The 16,072-nt window shown below is 31.7% G+C and overlaps 3 protein-coding genes across 3 annotated transcripts; 2 read left to right on the top strand and 1 right to left on the bottom strand.

Annotated features, from left to right (window-relative positions):
- The first annotated feature begins 5,348 nt into the window (after positions 1-5,348).
- Sgt (small glutamine-rich tetratricopeptide containing protein) lies at positions 5,349-6,843 on the top strand. The gene has a single exon (XM_065500517.1). It carries the CDS (start codon positions 5,494-5,496, stop codon positions 6,487-6,489), a length of 996 nt encoding a protein of 331 aa, XP_065356589.1. The 5' UTR covers positions 5,349-5,493; the 3' UTR covers positions 6,490-6,843.
- Positions 6,844-7,439: 596 nt separating this feature from the next.
- LOC135951369 (E3 ubiquitin-protein ligase RNF26) lies at positions 7,440-8,679 on the bottom strand. The gene is made up of 2 exons (XM_065501008.1): positions 7,959-8,679; positions 7,440-7,896 (listed from the first exon to the last, which is right to left on the bottom strand). The coding sequence occupies exons 1-2, from the start codon at positions 8,604-8,606 to the stop codon at positions 7,558-7,560; spliced, it is 987 nt and encodes a 328-aa protein (XP_065357080.1). The 5' UTR covers positions 8,607-8,679; the 3' UTR covers positions 7,440-7,557.
- A 1,622-nt stretch (positions 8,680-10,301) lies between these two features.
- On the top strand, positions 10,302-15,687 carry cass (cassowary). The gene is made up of 9 exons (XM_065501280.1): positions 10,302-10,684; positions 10,750-10,911; positions 10,998-11,150; positions 11,221-11,394; positions 11,459-11,662; positions 11,739-11,939; positions 11,996-12,201; positions 12,270-12,456; positions 13,932-15,687. Exons 1-9 carry the CDS (start codon positions 10,616-10,618, stop codon positions 14,175-14,177), a joined length of 1,602 nt encoding a protein of 533 aa, XP_065357352.1. The 5' UTR covers positions 10,302-10,615; the 3' UTR covers positions 14,178-15,687.
- The last annotated feature ends 385 nt before the right edge of the window (positions 15,688-16,072 follow it).

Here is a 16,072-nt window from a genome sequence, read left to right as displayed (position 1 = left end):
GAGCAAAACGACAGAGAAGAAAACACTAGCACAGAAAGAAAATAAAGCAAAAGAAGAGAGAGTAAACTTTTGAATGAATGTTCAACCGGAAACAGGGTTGTATTTGTGACGGGAAACACTTGACAAAATAAAACGTGATTAGTTTATTTACGATAATGCAAATTAGTTTTGTAATTTTAAGTGATAACTAACTTATAAATAACAATTTTTAATTTATGTATTTCATTTAATAGATAAAAACACATATAATATAGATTTTTACTATAATATCAATGAAATATAAAAAAACAAACAAATTAATAAAAAAAACTAGGTCGTAATTTTAAAATTAAAAATATGTACATAGTAGTAGAGCCCTGCATTAGTGACATAAATAATATTGTTACGTTTAACCTTTTCAAAACGTTGAATTGTTTCCTTTAAATAAACCGGATACTTTTGATTGCAAATAAAGTTTAAAAATTGTAACAACTCTTTATTTATTTAAAATGTACAACAACAGAATCAAATAGTCACTCAATGTTTTTTACACACGTTTATAAATTCGCAGAAATTCAGACACACTTTATAATGTACACGAATTCACTTGAAAATACAGCACACTTAAGGCACTCAATTGATGTTTATTCGAATAGCGTCTCTGATAAACTGAACTCACGACTGCAACCATGGCCACTATTTATACACACGCCATCTCTGGTGGACTTTCTACAATGTTCTTTAACTGTCAAAACTCGTATATTCGAAGTCTAGAGCTTTCGAATACACACGCCATATCTGGAGAACTTTCTACAATGTTCTTTAACTGTCAAAAGTCGTATATTCGTAGACGAAAGCTTTCGAATTCGAATATACGAGTCGCAGCAAACATTCAGCGTTACCATTGATCAACTCAAAGCTTTTATTCAATGTTAATAATACCCACAGATATGTTACAGTTTGAGAGGCACTGCTGTTTGAAATCATTATGCAACTTTAAATCAGCTGTTAAAATCGTTATATTTGAATTCAAGTACAATTTCGTAACACTGTCCCCCGCTTAAGCATGTTCGTCCTTAATAGGCATAGATTCACTTCTCTCATAGGCAGCTAGTCGTTCTAGATGTACGACCTTCATTTTAGATCTCGGGCTCTTTTCTTTCTGTATTCTGTACACCACGTCGTTTAATTTCTTAATCACCTTGTATGGTCCATCCCAATGAGTTTGTAGTTTGGGAGACAGTCCTTTCTTACGTTGTGGGTTATACAGCAGTACAAGTTGGCCTTCATTAAATCCCTCAGAATTCGCTGCTCGATCGTATCTGGCTTTCATTTTGTCGCTGGTCATTTTTATTCGTCTGTGTACAAATTCATGAAGTTCGTTAAGGTCATCTTGCTCTTGGGATGTGTTTTCATTATTTGATGAGGGCTTAATACATAATTCTAAATCACCAGGCAGCTTGAGTTCTGTCCCGAAGACAATTTTTGCAGGTGTTTGAGAGGTTGAACAGCTGATCTGTATGCCAATAGAAATTTTGGTATGTGTTCATCCCAGTCCTTCTGGTGTGCACTGACCACTTTTCTTAAATATTCCTCCAGGGTGCGACTGAATCTTTCGACCATGCCATCAGATTGAGGATGCAGTGGCGTTGTTCTGGTTTCAAAATTTCTACCCTGATCCGAGTGCAACTCCAGTGGAACACCATAGCGACACACCCTCGAATGGCGCACCTGAGTTATACTGCTGAAGTTGTCCACGACTTCCTCTTACTGGGCCCTTCGCTGCTATGCATTGTGGACAATTGGCTACCCAATCGGCTACTGCTTGCTTACAACCCACCCAATAAAAACGTTGTTTTAGCTTTTCTAAGGTTTTTGTCACACCAAGATGACCACCACTGGTACCGTCATGAAACTCTTTCATTACTTCGTTTATTTTAGAAGATGGTACCACAATTAGATTTGTCACTGTTTTACCGTCAGCACTTTCCCATATGCGGTATAAGCAGCTAGTTAACAATTGTAGATATTCCATAGGGCCCAATAGGATTTCATCAGTGGACTTTCTGCCGATATTTCATTGCGGGCTGGCCTTCTGCCTTCTTCTTTTGCCGATATTATTTTCGCCAGTATGGGCTCATTTCTCTGCGATACAGACCAATCTGCATTGGAATCTATATGCATTAGTCGAACGTCAATGACACATTCCTTTTCCTCGGCTTTTGCGCAATGCTTGCATTGCACGTTGCAAGGCCGCCTTGAGAGCGCGTCCGCATTGCCGTGTTTCAAACCCTTCCGGTGCTCGATGCTAAAGTTATAGCTCTGAAGCCGCTCAATCCAACCAGTTGCCCTTCAGGTTGCTTAAATTGCAGCAACCTCCTGAGGGCAGAATGATCGGTTCTCAGTTGGAAGTGCTGACCATACAAATACTTGTGGAAATGCTTCACACACTCTTATACTGCCAGGAGTTCACGTCGCGTTACGCAGTAATTTCTCTCAGGCTTGGAAAGTATTCGACTGTAGTAGCCTATGACCTTTTCCGTCCCGTTGATCACCTGCGAAAGCACACCGCCGATTCCGTATCCACTCGCATCGCTGTCTAGCACAATCTTCGCCCCTGGGATGGGATATGCCAAAATTGGTGCTGTACACAACAATTCCTTTAACTGCAGGAATGTCTGTTCTTGAGAATCACTCCACAGGAACGGTCACAACTTCTGGGTTAGCTCATGAAAGCTTGCGGCAACACTGGCAAAATTCGGTACAAATCGTCTGTAGTACGTGTAAAGGTCTAGAAAACTTCGCAATTCGTGAATATTTTTCGGACGAGGCCAGTCCTTTACGGCTCGTATTTTATCTTCATCTGTTGATATGCCGTCTGCTGTTACACGATGCCCTAAATACTTTACTTCTTTCTGGAACAATGCACATTTCTTTACGCTAAGTTTTAGTCCAGCCGCAGCTATTCGTTTAAGGACTTCTTCAAGGTTTTTCAGGTGTTCATCGAAGGATCTTTTTCATAATCATCGGAATTTCTTCCGAAATCTTCATAGTAAAATTGTTCAAAAATTTGTTGTTAAATATTTGACTTTATTTTCACAAATAAAAATTATTCAAAGACAATTTCTATGAATAAAAGTATTCAAACATTTTTTGTTGAATATTTAAATATTTTTCTTTTTTTGGAGAAATAAAATTATTCAAAGAAAATTGCTTTGAATAAAATCTATCAACAAATTTTCGAATAAGTAAAATAATATTTTATTCATAACTAGTTGAATAAACTAAATTGAAATCTATTCATTACATAATAAATTAAAATCTATTCATTACATAATAAATAAAATACAATTGCCCAATTCACAATTGATGTTGTAGCGTTGTAGCATTGTATATCGTAAATATTTTGCAAACTAATTTTTCGAAACAAAAACAAAACATTAATAAAAAAAATTACGACATACAACGATACAACACTACGACACCAATTGTGAATTGGGCAAATATATTGTTACTTAAATACAAATACTATTAGTATAATTTTATAAACGAACTATTAGACGCAGGGCAAATGATGCTATCAATGAACATTTAAAGTAATCGAAACGGAAATGGAATGAATACTGTTATTTTTTCAGATGAATCCAAATACAATTAAAGAGCCATTTATGGGAGAACATTTGTAAGACGGCGGAAGAATCCCATTACACAGGTCAACAGCAAAAAAAAGGCTTCAATAGCCACTATATAGATTTGATGCATCATGATTACCTAAGGGTTAGTCCGATATTACTGAAATAAACTTGGAAAAGTTCAAATTTACATAACCTTTAACCTGTTTATATATTGTGTTTTAATCGGCTCAGTAGTTTCGGAGTTATAATAACAAATTGAAGCAAAAATATATTTTTTACGTGAAAATATCAAATTTTTTGTTTTAAAAAACTCATGAAAAATTGAAAACGGCAGAAATTGTTCATGTTTATTACTTTATCAAAATGCCACATTTAATAGGAATAAAATGAAATATCGATCATTAAAATCGATTGACTCTTTACGAATTTATTCACAATTAAGTGAATTCGCTCATTTTCACAAAATTTTACATATTTGTTTATTATACATAAAATTGAGTAGATAATGTTCTTCTTTCGACTGATTGAATTTTGAAAACATTTTCCCCATGCTATGTACAAATTTTCACATATCTATTGCGTTGCAAGCAAAAAATATATGTTTTACGTAAAAAATTAAATTTTTTTTGTTTTATTAAAATCATGAAAAATCGAAAAGCCACATGTAATAGGAACAAAATGAGATATCGATCATAAAAATCGATTAATCATTTTCGAATTTATTCACAATTAAGTGAATTCGCTTCTTTTCAAAGTACAAGTGTGTACTTTGAGTGTACATTTACATGTGTTTTGTTTTTGTTAAAATGTTTGTTACAATAAATTTTACACTCAAAGAACACGCTTGTAAGCACATACAATTTTCTGAAAATGAGTGAATTCACTTAATTGTTAATAAATTAGAGTTTATTTCAGTATTATCGGACTAACCCTATTTGAGTTATGTGGAATTATGTGGAAACATCTACAAAAATTCGCAATTTTAGAAAAAAAAAATTAAAAATAAACATCTCCATCGAATTTAAAATTCGGACCATATTTGTACTACTGAAACCACAATACATCAAAATTGTTTAGTGGTTTAAAAAGCATCTAAAATTTTTTGCGATTTTGTTGCCCTGTGTTATTAATGTTACATTTAACCAAGAAAAATATAAATTTTATTATATTTAAAAAAATACCAAATAAATAATTTTTCAAAAAAAAAACTACTTTTACCAAAAAACCATTTCTTGATAAAAAAAAAAAAATAATAAATCGATAAAAAGATGCAATTAATTTGTGTGTTTGTATAATATGAAATTAAATTGATATCTTGTAGCTATCTTGATCTGCCGATTAATAATATCATCGAATTAAGATATGAAATTCAATTAGAATATTTTCCTAAATATATTCAGTACGGTAACTCTTAATGCAGTTTCACTTATTTTAATTACACTGTTTTCTGTTTGCCACTACTGTAATACCTTGCTCTTGCTACCAATAAATACAACTCTGCTACACAAAGAATAAAAAAGTAGTAAATGATTTGACATAAGACGAATTTAATTAGACGTCATCGAATGCACTGCTGATTATCGCATTTTTACGTTGAAATGTCAAATTACATATATAAAAAATATACAACCAAACGTTGTTATGTCAAACTCCATATATAAAAAATGCATGTATTCACCAGAATTTACATAAGATATCCGCAACTTCCACCATTTTAAATGCGACCTGATTTGACATAAGCTGTAGACCGCATATTAAAAAAAAAGAAAAGTGTCACATTTTGCATTGACGAGGAAAAGAAAAAAGTAAATTAGGTGTTTTAATATAGAAAAACAGAAATATTTGTTAAACAATTTCATAAGAATACAAAACTTAAATCATGCCAGACGAAGTTCAACAAACATTTGTACGTAGCTTTATTGACTACTTGAAGAAACAAATCGATGGCCAGGCCTTTACGCCTGATGCCCAAGAAAGTTGTGAAGTGGCCATACAATGTCTACAGGCAGCCTTTGATCTGGGCGAAGAAGAGGCCGAACAGCAATCACAAACCTCGTCAGCGGCCGGAAATACAATCGCCGCATCAGCTACAGAGGGGAAAGCCAAACAAGTTTCGCTCTTTGACCTTTACGAAACGCATTATATGGAAAAGAATCCCGAAACACTTAAGATGGCCGAGACTATTAAGAATGAAGGCAATCGTTTGATGAAGGATGGCAAATATAATGAAGCATTATTGCAATATAATCGCGCCATTACTTATGATCCCAAGAACCCCATATTCTATTGTAATCGTGCAGCGGCCTACATACGACTGGGCGATAATGAGCGTGCAATAATTGATTGTAAGTCAGCCTTAGTGTATAACCCCAATTATGGCAAAGCCTATGGTCGCCTAGGCATTGCCTACTCCAATTTGGGCAAATATGAAGAAGCCCAACAGGCTTATGCCAAAGCCATTGAATTGGAACCAGAAAATCAAGATTATCACAACAACTTGGAGGTGGCTCGTAACGCTCGCAATCATGCCCAGACCGGCATGATACCCCAATTGACAGAGGGTCTTAATGCCATGCTTACGAATCCTGCCATACGTAATTTGTTTAGCACTGCTGACATTGATTTGGAATCCCTGCAATCAATGTCCCAAAATCCAGCAGTTATGAACGCCATTGGTCAGATGTTCTCTGGCATGCAAGGAGGTGGTGGCGGTATGCCAGATGGTGGTGCAGTACCACCCATGCCCAACGATATGTTGCAGCTATTCCAGGGCTTTGCTCAGCAACTATCAAGTGCCTCCTCCGCCGGTGCTAATCAACCCGACACTAATCCACCACCCTCAAACCCTGATCAAAAACAACCTCCTTCCAACTAAATCCGGAAGCATTTTACATTTCGTTCCGTACAGTTTGGGCAACGAAGTGAATGATGGACGACAAACATTTTTAAAGAAAAATTAAGATAATTTTTTGTATTGTATCACTGTATTCAAACTTAGTTTACTTGATTTTTCGAATATATAATTTTTTTTATTTTAACTTAATTTGGAATTTAAAACTTATATAATAGCGAGTGTTTTAGTATTTACAATAATTTAATCTAATACTGTTTGAAAACTACTGCGGTAGAATTATATAATATACATTTAAATAAATAAAAAATAATGTAAAAAGGCTTCTTATGTGTGTATACACAACATATTAACGCTTTAATTAAATCATAATTAAAATTGACTTTTAATGGAATATATAAAAAAAGAAATCTCAAATCCAAAGTTGAATTTGCGATCCCATAGTGTATATATTGATCGTTGTAGTAAGCGGAGTCAATATAACCATGTCCGTCTGTCTGTTGAAATCTAATTTCCGAAACCCCCAAATAATTTACATACTTGATTGATACATCAATATATCTGCAATAGTTCGGTTCGATTGCTATTTAAATTTGGAAAAATCGATCAACAAATGGCAGAGATATAAGCTAAAAACAACCTCTATTTCTGGATTACTTAGTCATTAAAATATGAAATATGGATATCTAATGATAGACATTTCTTTCCAACGACCAACATTTTACCAACTTTTTTCCAAACATTTTTATTCATTCAGTTACAGAATCCTCGACAATAGGCCATAATCGGTTACAATTTTATTCACAAAACATTTTTTTTCATAGGGCGTGGCACCTCCCATACGAAGTAAAAATTTATTATTGCATATACATATATAGTACTATTATAGTGGATAGTAATTAATCCTTTTCCAATGGATCGTAGGATACTTCGATCAATTTGAATACTTTCTATTTATATATTGAATGATCAGATTTCGTTATATTTCGTTTTATTTTACAAAAAACTTTGTACAGGTTAAAAAATTCTAAAAACTAAACTTACCACTAAATGCAGCATTGTCTTAGTAAAATTGTCAATTCTTTTTTGGCATTAAATGTAAACGGACATCGAATGATCGATAAATGTACGACACAGAGGACAGTTTTGTCTTTGGGAAGTAAAGAACATATAATCCGCACATTCCTCACAAAGGCACAAATGTTTACAGGGCAGCAACAGAACACATTTTTGTCGATCTCGGCAAACAACGCAACGTTGTGTGGAATCCAACGATTTGTCACTATTACTGGGAGAAATACTTGGGCGGGGTAATGGGGATCGTCTTTGAGCCCCCAAAGTTCGTGTTGGAGTAGTAAGAGTTTGAATTACTCTACGTCTAAACATTCGTCTAATTAAAAGCTTTAAACAAAGCCAACATAATCGAATAAACTGTAGAAGAAAACAACAATATATATACAAATTTTCTAGAAAATTCATTTCCGTATACTTACTCTTTTCACTTTTAAAAGCAATCTCAAAATTGCCAAACCCACTCTTCTACGATTGTGCCACAAAATAAATAGCAAAACGATACCGATTGTCAAACGAAAAACATCTTCCACTATAACCTGCACTGTATAAACTAAAGCCTTGCGTACTGCGGTTATGCTTTCTACGATAAAATCTCCCACAGCGATTAAAGCATACAGTAACCATCTGGGCAACAGAGTTATTAACCACCAGGCACAGTCTGCTATTAACAGTAAAGCATTTCTTAATAAATTTAAAAAATCAGCTATAAAGCTTCCAATTTGAGTAGCTAGAAGCTTGGTGTGCAAACGTGTGTTGATAAAAAATTTGCTTATGTGTTTTATAAAAACACCCACGGCTTCCAGCACACAATTAATGCCACCATTAGCGGAGCTTCTGATATAATTCGAAACAGCTGCAATGCTGGTATTCAGTTCGCAAACAAAGCGATAAAGTTCTTCTCCAATAATAGCTAATGCAGTTAATATATCTCGTATAATATTGCATACTTGTATTATCAGTAGAAATATGCCTCGTCCCATATGATAACTGGCGGTCAGTATAAACACTGCAACTGCATGCAAAAAATGCATACATTTTAAAACCGGTTGCACCAGAAAAGACAACATTTTGCATTTCTAATAGCTATTCATTAATATTAGTTATTTTTTACTAAATTGTGTTTTTAGAAACGTTTTAAAATTATAAAAATAATAAAGATTTCATCCGGTTTGTTTATGTTTTTGTTTTCAAAAGCAGATATTTTGAAATAATTCACGGAGTTGTATTTGTTAAACTAAACAAACTAGTTGGCAACATATACATAAGTAACAATTGTAGTTGGGTCGTCATGCGATGGCGATATTAATGAAAATAAATGATAAAAAACAACACTGAGTAACTTTTTTTTGGAAGAAGTCCTTGAAAAAATACTCCGGACCATGTACAAGATTCCAGCACATTGAAGAACGTATTTTGAAGTAGCCTGTCAAATCGCCAGGTCTCAATCTCTAGAAAATCTGAGGGAAATTGGAAAAAGGCAAAATACGAACTCAACGAATTAAGTTTAATTAGATGCGTTTATAAGTCCCGGTCCACACTGTGAAACATTTGCTGCAAAACATTTGAGTTTGTTGATGAAAGGGGAAAGAGGAATGAAAAAGGGAACTTTGTTTCATGTACATGAAGTTTTTGTTGAGTATGTCATCCACATTTATTCGTTCGTATTCGTACTGTACAGAAATGTCAAAAACTGAAAAGCAAAAACTTCACTGTGTGGACACAAATGCAGTTTCAAAAGAGAATTTAAAAATGTTTTGCAGCAAATGTTTCACTGTGTGGACCGGGACTAAGGGAATGACGATTTACAAGTAGACGATTGAATCTTTAATTAGTTCAATGCTGTAAAACTATAATAAAAACAAGCACTATCCAGCAAAATACTGAGTCACTAAAGGGGCCAGAGAAGCTTTGTAAAAATGAAATGAAACCAAAGCTCCAAATAACTTATATACATAATTGATTGCTATTTAAATATGGTAAAATCGACCCACAAATTGCTGAGATGTAAGCGAAAACCACTACTACCTCCACTTTTTACTAGTTTTATCTATATATGGATTAATCATTAAAAATTGTTCTCAATCATTATCTTAAAGTATGCATATAACTTATATCGTTTATTTTAGAAGATATCAAGCCTAGATTTTGCTTTAAAATTAAACTTTTTGAAAGCAGCTAGTGATTGTTTATTTATTTCATTTATTCAGAATCAAGTTTAGCTATATACACCACTTTTTGGACCCTGAATAATTTTTTATTGTAAAGCTCGGTATTCTGTACGAATTCAATTTAAAAAATATGTCAAAATCCATATATATAGTGCCCCAATTGAAGTTGCAAAAATTAATCTGTAGTGTAACTTAAAAAATAAATTATATAAATTAGCAGCGTTTTTTCACACTACAATACATATTTGCAGTTTAAATGTGTAGGCATCACCGCTTTTTTAAAGTTGGCAACACTAAAACATCGGCATCATCAAGTTTTCAAAAAAGGTGGCAACACTGTGAGCCGACACCGTGAGCGGTTCATATGAACAAAACTATATTTTTTATATACAAAATTATCTTAAAACTTAATAAGTTTCAAGATAATGAGAAATTGGGGCCTTGAAATCACTCAGTTCCATAAGAAATGCACGGTTTGTGTGTTTTTTTTTGTTTGAAGTGAGCCAGATGAGCCGAAGTCTATGTTTTTTAAGTTGGCAACGCTAAAATATCGGCATCATCATTTTTTCGTATTCCTTTTTCTCTCTACATTTGTTTTTTCTTCCACCAATTGTCTAACAGCGGGAATACACGCGATTTTTTCATGAAAGCAAATAATTTACCAAGTATAAATAAATAATTAAATGATTGTGAAATTAGTGATTATATAGCAATATAAATAATTTAATAGTTGTGAAAATTTAAATAAGTAATATATTTAGGAAATACACGCTAATTCGGAAGTCTTTTCATAACGAATAGCAAACGAAAAAGTAATCGGAAAATTAAAAAAAACTTGTCTACGAGGGAAAATAGACGCTCGCTATATTTGTATACAATAATAGGAAAACATAATTAAAGAATTAAACATGGATAATATTGAACATTTGTATAAATGTTATGAAATTTTATCGGATGCTGGTGACAAAATATCAGAAGTAAGTTGAATATATAAAAGAAAATGAAAAACAATTTTATTTAAATATTATTTTGTTTTTTCTAGCATGTTTCTGAATACAAGGACATTTTGAAAGCCGTCAAAGGCTCATCGAAGGAAAAACGTTTAGCTTCACAATTTATTGGTAAATTTTTCAAACATTTTCCGGATTTATCTGATACCGCTATTGATGCACAATTAGATTTATGCGAAGATGATGATATGCAGGTGAATATATAGTTTTTGTTGTTGGTGGTTTTTAATTCTAACCTATAATTTCTTAAATAATAATTATTTTTGCAATTTTCTCATAGATACGCCGCCAAGCCATTAAAGATTTGCCTAAATTATGTCAGGACACCGTAGGCATAACAGCCAAAGTTGGTGACACCTTAGCCCAGTTATTGGTTTTGGATGATCCTTTGGAATTGCAGCAAGTTAACAATTCCTTGCAAACTATTATCAAGGTAATTATAGATAATCAAGCATATTTTCTCTTTATTTAGTTTTTTTTTTCTTCTAAATATTAAATTTTAGATGGACTGCAAGGGTTCTTTAACTGGTATCTTTACACAAATTTCAAATGGTGATGAACCGACACGTGAACGTTGCTTTAAATTTATTGCCACCAAACTATTTGCCATGGGACCAACGATAGTTACCAAGGAAATTGAAGAATTTATTATTGATGAAATCAAGAAAATTTTACAGGTATGATGTTAAAAGTAAACATAAACATAACTTATTATTAAATAAATTTTATTAACAATAATAGGATGTTACGGCCGATGAATTCCACTTGTGTATGAATATTTTGGGAAGCACTAAACTCGGCACAACCATAACAGGACATGCTGAATTAGTTAATTTGGCCAAAGAACAAGCCGAACTTAATGCTGACATTGATGCTATAACCATAGAAGATGAAATTGTTGAACGTTTCATACAGTGTGCCACACACGCCATGCCATACTTTTCGGTAAGTTTTCAAATAAAAACTAAAATGAAAAATAGCTTTGTTGTAATAAAAAATGTTTGAAATTTTTAACTTTTAGAATACCATAAAATCAACAGAATTTGTGGTTTATGTTTGTGATAAATTATTACCTTTGAGCACTTGGAATATGATAGCCACAGCAGCCGCACAAGATCAAGTACAATTGCGTTTGTTGAAAGTTTTTGCTGAAATGTGTGCATATTGTGATGTCTTAGAAAATGCCACACAACGTATTGACAATATTTATCAAGTATTGAGAGTAAGTTTTCTTTGCATTAAATATTTAAGAAATTATATTAAATTTTGTTTATTTAGGAGTACATGCCTCTACCTCAGCTTAAAGATGACGAAGACATTATTAGTCCTCCACCATCTTTTCAATTTTCACATGCTGAGTGTTTATTGCATGCTGTACACACTTTGGGCAAAAAACATCCCGATAGTTTGTCATTTGTTAATGATGCCGAAAAATTAAAAGATTTTCGCTCTAGATTACAATATTTGGCCAGAGGTACTCAAGGGTAAGTTTTGCAAAGAATAATTATGCATTTTTGTATTGTTTCTAATAATTGTTTTATTATATTTTTAGTTATATTAAAAAATTAGAGGAAGCTGTTAAAGGCAAATCAGCCGAAGATTTGAAAACCGAAGAAAATCAATTAAAATTGACTGCTTTGAAGACTACATCAAATATTAGCACTTTAATAAGAGATTTATTCCATTCGCCACCAAGTTTCAAGCACGAAATTCAATTGTCATGGGTTAAACGTAAAAATGTAAGTATTGTTAAGAAAACTATCTGTAGATATGGTTAGAAATTCAAAACTTTTCTCAGAAAACATTGATTTATCGTGCAAAAGAACTTATTGTAGAGTAGAAAACAGTATTTGCAATTTAAAACGTCGGTCGGGGCACGGTCTGGACTATAAAGCGTGTGAGGAAAAACTTCCCAACCACTTCCTTTTAAATAGTTTTTGACAGGTATTGCAACATGTGGACGAGTGTTGTCAAGATGGAATATTTGGGCCAACGCTCGCTTCAAACGAATAGTTTTGTTCGGTACAAGTTCCCTGTGATAGTCTGGCAATATTTCAGCAGCTCATAATAGATTGGACCGTTTTGGCCCCACCAAATACAAAGCATTGGCTTTGGTATCGACTCGGCTGGTTGTCAGGGCTTCATATACGATCGTAATGGATCCATTTTTCATTGCAAGTTATGATTCGATGCATAAATGAGCAAAATCGTTTTTATAGGTCTATCGGCTACGATTCGTTGGTACCCAATTTCCCTGCTTTTGGACAACCAACAATTTTTTTTTTTAAAATTAAATTTTTTTTTAAAAAATTAAATTTTTTTTAAAAAATTAAATTTTTTTTTAAAAAATTAAACATTTGTTTTTTTAAAAATTAAACATTTTTTTTTTTTAAAAATTAATTTTTTTTTTAAAATTTAATTTTTTTTTAGAAATGTAAAAAAAATGTTTTTGTGAAAAGTTTTTAGTGTAAAAACGGTTTCGAATAAAAAACGATTTGACGCTTATAAATTGAAAAACAGTTTTTTGTAAAAATAACGATTTTTAATAAAACAATAAGGGTACTCATTTAAACGCTTATGTTTGCCATTTGTTCAATTGTGCAAATTTGCGCGACGTGTTTCATGAACCCACCTTATCAATGTTGTGCAAGTTTATACAGAAAATTTCTCTCTATTTGATATAAATGTCAAATAAAAATAAATTCAACAAAAGCCTTAACAAATTTTTCAAATTGTATAAATTTTAATTTTAAAAATGTTGAATGAAAGTTAAATCTTTGGAACAAACGGTGATATACAGAGTTTGCAAGATTTTGTTTATATTCTAGCTGTTGGTTAATGTTTTCATACACAATGCCATTTAATACAATCATTCTGTTCCAAAGTTACACAATTTTCACATGCACAACATTTTTATATTTTATTTGATTTTTATTTCTTATAAATAAAAGTAAACAAAAGCAGCTGATTCATCAAATGCACAATAAATTCAAGTTTGCGAGCCTAAATTGTCGCGCAAACTTATCGGAGTTGTGCAAACGAATTTCCATACATTTTTTGACATTTCATTTGCGAGAGTGTAAAAATGCACAGATTGCACAGTTTGCGAGGCTTTTAAACGTTTACATGAGGACCCTTAATGTTTTTTTAAGTTAACATTTTCAGTATTTGAAAAATTTATGTGTAATTCCTTTATTATAATTCCTAATTCCAGAATAAACTTGGATCTAAACGTCACGCCCCCATAACCTTCGATGGCAAAGCGGAAAACGGTAAAGAAGAAGAAAAGAAAACAAAAAATGCAACAGATCAGAAAATCTATTCGCCGCCTTCGGGTAAATATTCAGCCAAAGTACAAAACTATGGCAACAATCAAAACAATCGTCAACGTTCTCGCAACTCTGGAGGCGGTGGTGGTGGCGGTGGCTACAGAAATCGTCGCAATTTTAAAAAATACTAAACATAAATATCAATGTAAAAGAGTAGTGCATATTTAGAAGCTGCTTTTCCCTAATATTAGTTTAATAATAACAAACCTAAAAACAACAACAACAATATGATATGATATTTAAGCTGATGATGGTGGCTAAGCAACAAAAATATCATGCAACTTTAAACTTTTTCAACACTTAACTAGTCTGCAAATTCAAATACATTAAACATATAACTTAGAGTTAAACAATTTCTTCTCCATTACTTCCACTGCAATTACTCTGCTCATATACGACAGCAATTTCAAAGCAACACACAAGGGAGGACAACTTAATCTCTTGGTCGTTTACTACTACAGATTTAAATGTGGTTGGAGAAAATGAAATCAATCTTAATTTTTCTGTTCTTCTCGATTATAAAAAGGTAAGCTTTACAACTTTTTTAATAATTTGAATTTTTTTCTCTCATTTCAGTTTTTTTTTTTGATAAAAGAAAGTTTGAGCTTCTTCAATAACAAACACTTCAAATAAAGTAAATTTTTCTCTTACGTAATTGCTTTAACTCATTTAGCTAAATTGTTAATACATTTATTTCTTTTTTCTTAAAAAACAATTCTTTTAATTTTTCATGCTCTCGACAACTTATGTTTTTTTTATTATTTGTTTTATATTCATCATTTTTTTTTTGTGTAAGCAATTGTTAAATGCTTTCCTTTTATAATAACTTTAATATGTTTACGAGATTAACATTTAAAAAATGTTTCACCATGTAAATCATAAAAGAAAATTATTTATTTCTTCTTTTTATTTAAAAAAAAAATGAGTAAATATCAAATAACTTACGATATTTTGTTTTCGAAACTAATCACTTTAATAATATAGAAAAGTAACTATTTTACAAAACGTTTTTTTTATAATTTAAATCTTTCTAAGCACTATTTTCACCATGTCTAGTTATTTCTTTACTTCAAGTTGTACTGTCAGTATAACTATAGGTTAAACAATAACTAAACATTGTGAAAATGGGGGTAAGTTTTCTTTTAATTTGTTTAGATTTTCTTTTTCCAATTTTTTTTATATTATTTTTTCCCCAAACGTTTTGTTAAAAGTTCTTTTCAATTCAATTTTCTCTTAAATTCTTATAAATATTATAACGTTTTAATGTAATTTTTATATATATACTCAAAAATATATATTTATATTAAAAACAAATTAAAAAGAACAAACAAATTAATTTAATGAAAAAAATTCTTAAAATCGTAAAATGATTATTGGTGTGTGTATATTAACATTTCATTCTCATCTTTTTTTCTTCATTTATATACACCGCCTTTAGTTATTTCTTTATTTCTTTCTTTCGGTATATATTCAATCATTCATATTATTAATTGTAATTTTAAAATGAATAATAAAAATAATTATTATAAATATCTCGACTTTGTTCGTTGAAAAAAAAAATAAATCTACGAATTATATATGAGTCGCAATATACTTATATTTAAATCAATAAAATTACAAAAAAAAAACAAACAAAAAAAACTTTTTTTCTATCGGTTGCGAAATTGAAAATAAAGGTATATCCCTCTAATAACATTATTACATACTAATAACTATTATTGTTAAAGATAATTTCACCATTTTTTTATACATTTCAACGTGAGTCGCAAGGCTATATAATGGGACGATTAGGGATGTCAACAGAACTTCAGTTGGATTGTCAGAGGGCAATCACAAATTTCTGGTTGCAAATTTGTCAACAGAAAATGATAGCTGTCAGTTGACATCTGTAATACCATTTTGGAAAAGGACCAATATTGTCCAACTTAGGTTGCTATTTAAAATCGAGAAAATCGAACCATTAATAGCTGATATATAAGCAAAAAGATGCTACTACCTCAATTTGTTGTTATTTTACTATGTAGAT

This window comes from Calliphora vicina, chromosome 2 (assembly GCF_958450345.1).
Source record: "Calliphora vicina chromosome 2, idCalVici1.1, whole genome shotgun sequence".
Lineage (NCBI taxonomy): Eukaryota > Metazoa > Arthropoda > Insecta > Diptera > Calliphoridae > Calliphora > Calliphora vicina.
The sequence above is the reverse complement of the archived record's forward strand: the minus strand, read 5'-3'. Positions and strand labels throughout refer to the sequence as shown.

Coding starts and splice junctions, on each gene's coding strand:
- Sgt (XM_065500517.1), top strand. CDS start 5,494: ATGCCAGACGAAGTTCAACAAACATTTGTACGTAGCTTTATTGACTAC.
- LOC135951369 (XM_065501008.1), bottom strand. CDS start 8,606: ATGTTGTCTTTTCTGGTGCAACCGGTTTTAAAATGTATGCATTTTTTG. Junction 7,897..7,958: donor TGCTTTTAAAAGTGAAAAGA/GTAAGTATACGG, acceptor TTTCTTCTACAG/TTTATTCGATTATGTTGGCT.
- cass (XM_065501280.1), top strand. CDS start 10,616: ATGGATAATATTGAACATTTGTATAAATGTTATGAAATTTTATCGGAT. Junction 11,663..11,738: donor ACGCCATGCCATACTTTTCG/GTAAGTTTTCAA, acceptor TTTAACTTTTAG/AATACCATAAAATCAACAGA. Junction 12,202..12,269: donor TTGGCCAGAGGTACTCAAGG/GTAAGTTTTGCA, acceptor TTATATTTTTAG/TTATATTAAAAAATTAGAGG.